Genomic DNA, 12409 nt, shown 5'->3' with positions numbered 1-12409 from the left:
CATAATACATTTTTAATTTGTAGAATATCTTTGTATTTAATGTTCTCTTAATGATATGCCAAGAGTCCTGATGGTGCAGTGATTAAAGTGCTTAGTTGGTAACCAAAATGTCTGTGTTTCAAACCCATTAGCAGCTCTGTGGGAAAAAGGTGTGGCAGTTTGCTTCCATAAAGATTTACAGCCTTGAGGCAGTTCCATTCTGCTCTACAGGGTCTTTGTGAGTTGGAATCTACTCAGTGGCAACAGGTTTTGGTGATACACTGTGGCCAGCTGTTAAAAAGAAAAAAAAAAAAAAAAGGCTACAGAGCTGAGTCTCTCTGAAGTGATACAAAGCACATCCTTCTCACCTCTGATGTCAGGGGGCTGCCCCTGCAGTGAGAGATGACCTTTGTTCCTCTATGCATGTATGTAGCCACAGCAGATGTGTATGGAAGATTCTAATGGATGGTTCTGTGCTGGAGTACTCCTTATGCATGACAGTTGAGTTAATGTAATGTGCAAGCAATTTTAAAACAGTAAAACTAGGAGCTCTGGTGGCGTAGTGCCTAAGGCATTTGACTGCTAACCAGAGGCTGGCGGTTCAAACCCACTAGCCACTCCTCTAAAGGAAGATTGGGCAATCTACTTCCATAGTAATACTGCCTCAGAAATCCATGGAAGGGTCACTATGAACTGGATCCAACTTGATGGCAGTGAGTTTGGTTTGGTTTTTGAAAACTTTTTTCTGTGTTTTGGTGTGTGTTAATTTTCTGTCACTGCATAACATTGCTACATACTTAGTGGCTTGAAACAACACCCTCCTATTAGCTCACAGTTCTGTAGGTCAGAAGTATAATTGGTTGCAACTAGGACCTCACAAGGCAGAAATCAAGGTGTTGGCTGGACTGGGTTGTTACCTCAATACTCTGGGGAAGAATGCACTTCCAAGCATATTTAAGTTGTTGGGAGAATTCGGCTCTTAGTGGTTATATGATGAGATCCCCATTTCCTTGCTGGCTGTCAGCCAAGGGATGCTCTCAGCTTCTAGAAGCTGCTTGCATTCCTGGGGTGGACCCCTTCATCTTCAGAGCTAGCAACAGCACGTCAAATCCTTCTCATTCGTCAAATCTCTCTGATGCCCTTTACTGTCATCAGCCTGAGAATACTATTTGATGGGCTCAACTGTTTGATTGGGTCAGGACTAACTGGATAATTTCCATATTTTAATGTCAACTGACTTACGACTTCAATTACATCTGCAAAATCCTTTCACAGCAGTACCTAGATTAGTGTTTGATTTAAAAAAGCAGAGGATGGGAATTTTGGCAGTGGGACCAGGAAGAGGGCTTCATGCTTAGAATTCTGCTTACACTTTGGGACATGTAGTTTTTTTTTTTTTTTCCCCTTCCCTTCTGGAGTTTCAAATCTACAGTTCTCTGTGCCTGAAAAGCCATATTAAGGACAGTTTAGCCCTTTATATTTAGCCATTATTACCTTATCTAGTTCTGTGTTTTAGGAGCTCTGGTAGCATAGTACCAAGGCACTTGACTGCTAACCAGGAGGCTGGCGGTTCAAACCCACCAGCCACTCCTCGGAAGGAAGGTTGGGCAATCCTACTTCCGTAGTGATAACTGCCTCAGAAACCCAAGGAGGGGTCGCTAGGAGTCGGGGCCGACTAGATGGCAAATAACAACAACAACAACAACAAAGTTCTGTGTTTTAGCTATCCTTAAGATCTGTTTATTCTGTTTGGTCTGAAACTTTTCTTTACATGGGAGAGTATCCTTATAATTAAAGCTGTGCTAAAATTTTCATCTTGTGTTTATTAGAGACCTCAACAAATTGAATAATTATTAAGTATAGTTTAGGCAAGCTTGAATGTATGACCATGGGCTTTCTAGAATAGAGTCCAATTTAAATGACTGTGGTCTTACATATGAGAAAAAAAATATGCTGAAATACACTGCAAATATTCTTTTATATTCTGAGCCCCATTCATAAGTAATGATGATTACATGGTACAGATAGACTTCTTGTTAGCTAGTTAACCATTTAACTTTTCCATTTTATTTTTGTTGCAGCGAATTTGTGTCCTGGTTGTTAGAAATAGGAGAGATTCACAAACCTGAGGAGGGAGTTCACTTGGGACAAGCATTATTAGAAAATGGAATCATCCACCATGGTAATTATTTTATCAATTACTTATTTAACCTATTCATCCACCAATTGCATGTATCTTAATCCCATTTACCAGTTTATGTTTAGTTTATAAGTATCCATGTTACAGAGTCCTATGTTTGTTCGTTTGCTTTTTTAATAACATTTTTGAGTGCTTAATATGTGTTGAAGGATCCTTGCTGGCACAATGGTTAAGTGCTTGGCTGCTGACCAAAAGGTTGGCAGTTTGAACCTACTCATCTACTCTAAGGGAGAAAGACTTGGCAGTCAGTTTCTGTAAAAATTGCAGAGAGAAAACACTATGGGCAATTCTACTGTATTACAGGAGGGCACTATGAGTTGAAGTCAGCTCGGTGGCACCCAAAAGCAACAACAATATGTGTGGAACAATGTTTCAAGGAATGTGGGTTTGTGTGATATATAAAAAACAAACAAACTCACTGCTGTGCTGATATATATATATATATATATATATATATATATATATATACATATACATATATATATCATACATAATATAAATATGTAATTATAAAATTGTTTTCCTTTAATGAAAAATAAATAACATTTGATTTTGGATTTAATTATATTTATATTTAAATATGTAAATCTCTCTCTATAGTGTGTGTAAACATTATATATGTTTAAAATGAACAACTACAAAAGAGGCAAGAATTAGGAATATAGATAACTTACATTGTGGAGGAAGAAACAGTTCTTAGTACATTATTTAAGAGTACTTCATTGTAGGTCCTGTAGGTCTTGAAAGATCTTTGATAGGGAGATGGACATGGGGCATTCTACTCTTAGGAGATGACAGCGCTCAGGCACATCAGTGGGAATGTTCATGGTGCCTCTTCAGGGACTAGTCCATGTGATATTTGGCTAGATTGTATGGCCCATGGATGACATGTGGATGTGGTAGGAAAAGTAGGCAGGCACCTGATTCCAGAAAATCTTAACTCTCATCTCTGGTATGTGGAGTTTATCCTTAGGGAGGCAAGGAGCCAATGACCACTTAATTTGAGGAGTGAGAACTTGGTTTGAGAGCTATTAGATGCAGCAGTGTCGAGCCTGGAGTGGAGAGGTTAAACATTGCAGAGAGCCAAAGCCCATACCTTCCTCAGGAGTGAATAGATAGGGCTTCAGCAGGATATGGCCATGAGCATGAAAAGAAGATGGAGGGTCCATTGGAGAGATTCTGGCAAAGCTGAAGCAGCATATTTGGTAACTATTTGGACATGGAGATGAAGAATGAAGACGGAGATCTTTCTTCTCTGGGTGATGGCGATAGTTAATTTAGGGGGAGGAGCATGTTTTAGAAAGAAGACAAAGGATTTGCAAGACTTCTAGGGGAAGTGTCCAACAAGTAGTTGAAAATATGGTAGTCAAGTTCAAGATACAGGTAGTGTGAGAGACAGATTTGGGAACCATCTCAAGAGAGTATCAGATCCTTGACATCATCAAGACAAAAAAAAGGTGAAAGCAGTGTTAAGGAGAATAGGATAGAAGCTTAAAGAATTTCTCATATAAAATGTAGAGGAACAAAAAGGCAAGGAATTATTAATAACTATGCATATTTGGATATGGTATTTTGATACTCATTTCTTTTCTAAAATAGAGTGATTTGCAAATAAACCAGATCCTCCCAATTTTTCCCAATCACAAGAATTGGTACTGTTATCTATGGAGCTAGATATTATCTTTGATTCATTTCTTTTTCTGATGCCAGCAAGCCATGTGAATTCAACCTTCAACATTCCTAATCAGACCATTTTTTTTCCTTCCAGGATGCCCATGTTTTTCCCAGCCACCATTATATCCTTTCTGAGATACTTAGTGAAGAGCCTCCTGCCTAATCTCTTTGCTTCCATTTTTCCCCCTCATAATACAGTCTATCAATAATGGCTGAAGAAACCTTTAAAACATATCAAGGCATTCTCCTCCTTACAGAGTTCTGGTGGCGTAGTGCCTAAGGCATTTGACTGCTAACCGGAAGGCTGGTGGTTCAAACCCACCAACCAGTCCTCGGAAGGAAGGTGGGGCAATCTACTTCCATAGTGATACCACCTCGGACACCCAAGGAGGGGTCTCTATGAGTCGGATCTGACTCGACAGTAGTGAGTTTGGTTTTTTGGTTTTGTTTCTCCTGCTGACAATCATCTAATGGCTTTCCATCACACTAAAAGGAAAGTCCAAACCTCTTATCATGGCCTACAAGGTCCCAAGTCATAGGAGCTCTGATGTTCTCTCTGAACTCGGCCCATGGTGTTACACCTAACTCATTATACTGGGGCCACTCTAACTTTCTGTCTCTTCCTTGAATACTTCAAACAGGAAACTGATTCCCTGTTTAGGATCTTTGCTCTTACTATTCTCAATCAACATACATTTATTAAGTTCCTTAATATTCACAGTACCCTTCTGGGTGCTAGAGATATAGCAGTGAATGAAATGACAAAATTCCCTCTTTTCATGGCTTATACTTCCGTGACCCTCTAACTTTTAGAAACCCATCGGTCTTGTCATAGCAGCATGCTTCTCTTCTTTTTAAATTTTCTCCAGGCAATAATCAGTCCTCAACTTACCTTGCTTTGTTTTCTTATTTACTATCCCTTTCTTTATCTCCCCATTCCCATTCTGGCCCCCAATCAAAATATAAGTACCATGAGAAGAGCAGCCTTGTTTGTCAGTAGGTAGCAAATGCCTGGAATGTATTTGTTTTATTCTGAAGCTCAATTCAATAGCATTTAAAAAGATACTGTATACATTTATTGGCCTAGCAACTGTGTGCTTCCAGGAACTACACTTTACCAGTAGAGCAAAGGGGAAAAAAATGTGTTTATGGACACAATTTATTTATTTCTTTCCTTATTGACTCTTCTTTCAGTCTTTATATAAACTTTTATGATAGGATTTTAAGGGACACAAAAATGAACCAATGACTTTTATTTCTTAAGGTCTAGTGGGTTTAAGCTTATCTTTTAACCAGTCCTTGAGGAAATCCAGCTGCTTATATATTTCCTTTCTAGAAAGGCAAAAACTATCTAGGATAGGATAACAGAATTTTGAAGGAAATGGAGGGAAGGAAAGCTGTATCGGTTAACACCAGCTGCTATAACAGATAAATCTTGATACAGTGACTTAACATTAAACAAAAAAACCAAACCCATTGTTGTTCAGTCAATTCTGACCAATTTTTCACTCATGTAACAAGCTCTGGTGGCATAATGCCTAAGGCATTTGACTGCTAATCAGAAGGTTGGTGGTTCAAACCCAACAACCACTCTGTGAAAGGAAGACTGGGCAATATACTTCCATAAATATTTACCAGCTCAGATACCCAAAAGGGGTCACTATGAGTCAGAATTGACTTGATGGCAGTGAGTTTGGTTTGGTTTGAAAGTCCAATCAGTGGTGAGGATGGGGCTATGGTGCTCTGCCCCATGCTGGTTTGGATGGCTGGCAGAGTCTCAGACCTCAATGCATGGCTCCCAAGGTTGCCGTGAAAAGTATTGTGGAGGTTTTATTGTTTATTTTGTTTTGTTTTTAATTGACCTGGAAGTATTGTACATTACTTTAGTGCACATATGCCCTTGGCCATACATAGCCACCTTTGACTGCAGTGGAAACTGAGAAATGTAGTGTAGCTGCATGCTGAAAAAACAAAATCTAAATCAATTTGGTGAAGAATTGTTTGATTTCTACCACTAAGGCACAGCTCCTGAGCCAAGATAAAACCTATAGAGCAATATTAAAAACAGAGAAATCAATATGTATTTATTGCTAACCTTTTTACGATGTGGTTTCATATCATATCATATAATATTGTTCATAAACATTAGTAACTTTTAGCATTTCTTTTTTTCATTTGAGGTTTTTGTTACTTCTCTCCCTAATTCCAGTGACGCAAAATCTTTATGAATATGAAATAACAAAAAATAAGGAAATCTTAAAGCTATCTGTCATTATTGATACTGTCATTTAAATTTTTAAAAATGATTGATGTATTTTTTTTTTTTAATTACTAAGGAGCTCTGGTGGTACAGTGGTTAAGTCATTTGGCTGTTAACCAAAATTTTAGTAGTTCAAACCTACCAGCCATTCCGTGGGAGAAAGATGAAGCACTCTGCTTACATAAAGATTTACAGACTTGGAAACCCTGTGGGCTATTGGATTACTTATTATATTCTAGAAAGAGCTTATCTGAGTTTGTCCACAATATTTTCCATTTTGGCTATGTTGAGGTACCTTGTAACAGACAAAAGTGCATTATAATAATATTTGGATTCAGATCTGAGAGAGTTAGGGTGTACGGAGAGAACATGCTTTCAAAGGAGATTTGGGGTTATTTTTAAGTCTTCTTTCCATTCTCCTCTCATACAAAACAGATTTAGGAATTGCTTCTTATTTGCATATTGAATTATATTTCTGAAAATTGAAGAAATAACTATCATAAGTGGGATTTTACTATATAATAATGAAAATTGTGTTACTGTTTTACCTGAAGACATGAATAGTTAGTCTAGCACATTCAAATAAATTGTAAGTCAGTAAAAGGTAGAGTTAGGATAATATTTAGTAAACATCTTCATGGACATGGTCTTTTAAAGTTTGACTTTTTTTTTTTTGTTTGTTTGTTTGTGACTTGAAAGCTCTGAGAGGAAACACAGAGCTCCATAGAGAAGGAACATCCTTGCCTATTCCATTAAAATGCTTCTCACAATATTTTTAATTGCCCTCTTCAAAGTAACAAAACTATATATATATATATATATATATATATACACATTTAAATCTGTCCTGGAAGAGGTGCAGCTGGAAAGCTCCTTGGAAGTGAGAATGGCCAGATTTCATCTCATCTATACTGGTCATATCAAAAGAAACCATTTCCTGGGGAAGGATATCATGCTTGGTAAAGTGGAGGGTCATCAAAAAAGGAGACGACACTCAACAAGATGATTGACACATGGCTGCAATGATGGACTGGCCTCAGGTATACATACAAGGATTGTAAACATGGCCCTCAATCAGGCAGTGTTTTGTTTTGTTATACATAGGATCGCTATGAGTTAGAGATGCCTCAATGGCACCTAACAACAACAACAATATACATAGATACTTTTCCTTTTTTCTAGAAGGTATATCAGTTTCAGAGAATTTCAATTCTAATACACCCAACAATATAATTCTACCATCCCAACAATATAATTTTGCCAACTTTTTTCCAACAATACTGTTTTGAAAAAGAAGTACTAAATACATTTTGCATTAAAATTTATTCTGAAATTTCAAATTCAAGAACACTTTGAGTACTTAACTTCTGAGAATTGAAAATGTTTTGAACAATGGTATCTAATCAATTATTTTTTCTGATAAATAGGGTGCTTAGTAATGTCTATTAATATTATTCTTCACAGTTTGATTTTTATGGCCTGTGCAATTACAGTTATCAGGAATTAATTAGTTGTAATGCCAGATTCAGCATATAAATTTTTTGTCACTGGAGTAATCTCTAGGTGTGTATGGGTCCAAAATGAACTAATACAAATTCTCCAAACTGGGGATAAAAAGAACATATTATGCAATTTCACATTGATAAAGTAATTCCATTAAAGTGAAGAGATGTGAGCCAAACATGCTAGTTTCATTAGTATGTGGTCCCAGCTGCATTTTAGTGACAATAGAATTCCTAAAATAAAGTTGAATGAACCATCTGTTTTACAGAGAGCAAGAAAAAAAAAAAAAAGTTGGCTATTATTGCTGTTATTTCCATTGCAAATATTATTGTAAACTTCAGAGGCAAAGTCTTGCTATACCAAGAATTCTTTGGTGGAGGCAGCATATGCTTTCTTTGTAATATTTTGAATGAGCCAATGATAATCATCTTGCCTCTCTCTGCTGTTTGCAGCATAAATACTTATGTGAGAGTTCAGACTCATTCATATATCCAGTAGGCTCATGCAAGCTCAGGAGACCTGATAATTAAATTTTCTAAAATATTGCAAGCATGCTGTATATAATAGAGTGATTAAAAATTAAATTAAAATAATTAAATTATATAAACATATAAGCACATACATTATTTTATAAAAAGGTAAAGTATTCTCAAAATCACTTCTGATATTTTACTATTGTTTGTATTCTTGAGGTGATTACAGTATATCTATTATAATTTCTGTATGGTGGAAATACTCTTTACTGGTGTGCTACTGTGTGCATCTCCTTCCAACTCTGTGTTCTATAGCAACATGTTAATAGCTTGAAAATGATCAAAGTGGGACTATTTATACCATACCAGTACCAGTGGATTGGTTCTCACGCATGGTGACCCTTTGTGTCAGAGGAGAATATGCTCCACAGGATTTTCAATGGCTGATTTTTCACAAGGAGATCATGAAGCCTTTCTTCCAAGGTAACCTCTGGGTAGACTTGCATCTCCAACATTTTGGTTAGAGCACTGAGAGTACTGTTTGCACCACCCATGAACTCCATTTATACCATGCTGTTCTTGTTGTTGTTAGGTACCTTTGAGTCAGCTCTGACTCATAGCAAACGAAACACTGCCTGATCCTGTGCCAGCCTCACAATCTTTGCTATACCTGAGCCCATTGTTGCAGCCATTGTGTCAATTCATCTCATTGAGTGCTTTCCCCTTTTTCTTTAACCCTCCACTTTACTAAGCTTGATATCCTTCTCTGGGGCATGCTCCCTTCTGACAACATGACCAAAGTAGGTGAGACAAAGTCTGGCCATTCTTGCTTCCCAGGACTGTTCTGGCTGCACTTCTTCCAGGACAGTTCTTCTAGCAGTCCATGGTACTTTCAGTATTCTTCACCAACACCACAACTCAAAAGCATCAACTCTTCTTCAGGCTTCCTTATTCATTGTCCAGCTTTCACATGCATATGAGGTGACTGAGAATACCATGGCCGGGGTTAGGTGCATTTATACCACAGAAATTGTCAAATGCTACAAAAATTAGGACTCCTCCTTTTCTACTCTCCACCTGCACTATCTAGAGAGCCAGTTTTTAATTTTGCAGAGCACTCGGGTTCTATCATATAGTTGTTTAAAAGAAAGCATTAAACACCTTTCTCACAAGATGACCTGAACTCTCATCAGTTAATAAACTCATTTTCCATGCTATAGAAGTGAGGAGAGTGGACCTGAATGCAGAGCTGTTCAATATTTCTCCTAGGCAACAGGAGTTAATTATCAAAGTCTTAAGAATTTGTGTCATAGCTAAATGCTCCATTTTGAATAGATCAAACTACCATTTATTTTGTTGTGGGAAGAAACATTTGGCCCCAACATTTCTTTGAATTTTATTATATCAAGATAGTAATTTATTTCAATGAATCTTGGGGATAAAAAATGGGAATTATTAGATTGTATAGAGGAAATAAATGACTGGTCTTGAAACATAACACAGGGGTTCAAAATATTTTGCTTTCATACTTTTTTTCTTTTTCTTTGTGCATTGACTGGGGGAATAGATGACAAAAGGTTGTGTTGTCTTTTTTGGGGACAACATCCATGTCTCAGTTTTACGGCTGCAAGCCATCAACATGGTTTGGCTCAAAACTCACTGCCATAGAGTCAGTTCCAACTCATAGCGACCCCCTTTGGGTTTCCAAGATGGTAAAGCTTTGTGGATATAGATTGCCCCATCTTCCTCCTGCAGAGTGGCTTGTGGGTTTGAACTGGCAGCCTTCTGGTTCAAATGTCTTAGGCACTATGCCACCAGAATGCCTTATGGTTTGGCTAGGTTGAGGTAAAAAACTTACCATATTTGTGTGTGTGTGTGTGTGTGTGTGTGTGTATGTATTTCTTTAAAGTCTTTTGACTTTTTTCAGGCTTCACCAGATGTAGCTCATGAGAATTAATTCAGACAGCTTTTTCTTCCTTTAACGTTTCTAGCAAAAAGTAAAGGTCAAAGTTTTCTATCTAATTATGAAAATAGAGCCCATGAAGTAAATTATCTGTTCTGTAAATATTGCATTCCCTATGAAGAAAACATTTCAATATAAACTCTTTGAACTTTAATTTACTTTGTAAGACAGCTATCATTTTTATTAGACTATATATAAAATAAGTTAGCCTGGAAAAGAGAAAATTTGGGAGGAATTTTAACACATCTTCATGAATGTGAAAGTCTTATACTAAGGATGATGATGGAGGATGGCCGCTCTCCACTAGTGACAGACTAAGAAATAAAAATTTTTGGTGACATCTCAGAAAAGCATTTCTCAGTATTAGAATTTTGTTAAATTTTGGAATCAGTTACATATTGAAATTATGCAATCTACTCTGGAGGTCTAAATGCAGGATAATGGTCAAGACTAGTGTATGTGTGGTCTTGGACTGATTGCAGTGGGATAAAAATGCTAAAAGTTCCTTTTAAAGCAGGAAATAAATCACAACTCACTAATCTGAATATCTCCTCTTTGGAGGGCACATTTTCCTTGGCTTTGTAGCTATGTGAAGAAATTGAAAATCCAAGTTCTTATATTTATGCAAATATATAGCAATGATATCTGTATAGTAAGTATTGTACATATATGTATATTTTATATATTATATATGACGGCACATAACAACAACAACAACGATATACATGCTAGTTGCTAACCTATATTTGTAAATCATTGTGTGGACATTGTAAATGTATTTAACAATGAAATATACCATGTATCTTTCTATCAAAATGTTGAATTAGCATTGATTTTTAGAAAAGCTTTTTTAAAAAACTAAAGTTTCAAGTATATGAAAATAAGTATTTCATAAATTTGTATGTTTTTATCTACTACATTTTAAATTTTAACGTATTGTTCTATGTTTGTAGTTACGGATAAACATCAGTTCAAACCAGAACAGATGTTATATAGGTTTCGCTATGATGATGGAACATTTTATCCAAGAAATGAGATGCAGGACGTGATTTCAAAGGTAATGACCTCTCCTACAACCTTTTATCCCAACTCGATGGCAAATAACAACAACAACAACAACAACAACAATCTTTTATCAATAGCTGAATTTTTCTTGTCATTCATCGGCAAGATAGAATGCTGTTTAGAGAACAAAAAAATTCTTCTGTTATGGAAGATTCTTAAATGACATACATGAATAAATAAATATCTATTTCTTCATGTTGTTTCAAGGTTTTTAATGTTATATCATTGTTTCAGTCTCTTATATAGTCTAAAAAGACATAATGTAACTGTATTACCTAGAAAGTTATGTCCACTGAAAACTGTTTCACATATAGCATGATGTGGCCATGATACTTGACATTATATATTAAGATTTTATGTTTTTTTTTTTAAAATAATTTAAAACTCCCTTTGTATACTCTTATTTTTAATGAAGTCAATATTTTTATAATGTAAGTCAACATTTGAATACTTTTTAAAATGGTTGAAGTTGTGTAATAAATGAATTCAGGATGTTGACAGAAGATCATTTGTTATTTCAAAATTTAATTGACTTGTTCTTTGAGCGATCTTACTTGCTTTTGACATATCTTTATTATATGTAGGGTGTAAGACTCTACTGCCGTCTGCATAGTCTGTTTACTCCAGTGATAAGGTGAGTCTGGTTTCCAAGTTCTGGGAAACCTAAATGGAGATTTTTATATTACATATTTGGTAAATTCTATTCAGCTAGAAGTTGATAGCTTATTTTGTTTTTCTTTCAAAACTAAAAAGTTAACTTTAAAAAAATGACTTTAAGTAATACTTTATCTTAAAATATCCCTAAATTTTTCTGAGGCTCTAATTATAGAATTTCTTCCAACTCTTTTTTTTCTTCTGATTTCTAGGATCCTTTGCCTTTGATTTATAGTAAATTTTAGACTTTATAATGAAATTACATATATTCAGGTAATAATATATAATAGTTGACTGAATGAGAGTTGGAGATACTGTATATATTTACACATTAACCATTATGATTGCTTGTATATTGATTTATTTTATTAAATTTTGTAATTAATCGAATCTTAGCATGTATTTTACTTCACAGTATTTCCTCCTAGTAGTCTTTTATCCAAAGAAATGTATTTTGCTTGACAATTGAGAATTATTTTGATTATAATTTTATTCCTCAACCATATTTTTCTTTCTGAAGAGACTTGCCTTTTTTTTTTTTTCTTTCTTTTCTTCTTTTTTTTTTTTGTTAAGCGTGATCAGGGTTAATTTTCCATTTATATCTTTAGAAAGATGGTGGAAACCTTTGTACTCTGGAT

The 12409-nt window shown here is 35.6% G+C and overlaps 1 protein-coding gene across 1 annotated transcript in view; it reads left to right on the top strand.

Moving 5' to 3' along the window:
- PREX2 (phosphatidylinositol-3,4,5-trisphosphate dependent Rac exchange factor 2) overlaps positions 1 to 12409 on the top strand; it is a 466421-nt gene that overhangs the window by 216166 nt on the left and 237846 nt on the right. The window contains exons 11-13 of the mRNA XM_007947357.2: positions 2061 to 2161; positions 11006 to 11109; positions 11702 to 11751. Of these exons, the coding sequence (XP_007945548.1) occupies positions 2061 to 2161; positions 11006 to 11109; positions 11702 to 11751 (255 nt within the window). The remainder of the gene's footprint in view (positions 1 to 2060; positions 2162 to 11005; positions 11110 to 11701; positions 11752 to 12409) is intronic.

Source organism: Orycteropus afer, unplaced genomic scaffold (genome assembly GCF_000298275.1).
Source record: "Orycteropus afer afer isolate SDZICR_OR568_19922 unplaced genomic scaffold, OryAfe1.0 scaffold00181, whole genome shotgun sequence".
NCBI lineage: Eukaryota > Metazoa > Chordata > Mammalia > Tubulidentata > Orycteropodidae > Orycteropus > Orycteropus afer.
This window is presented reverse-complemented; position numbering and strand designations above follow the sequence as displayed.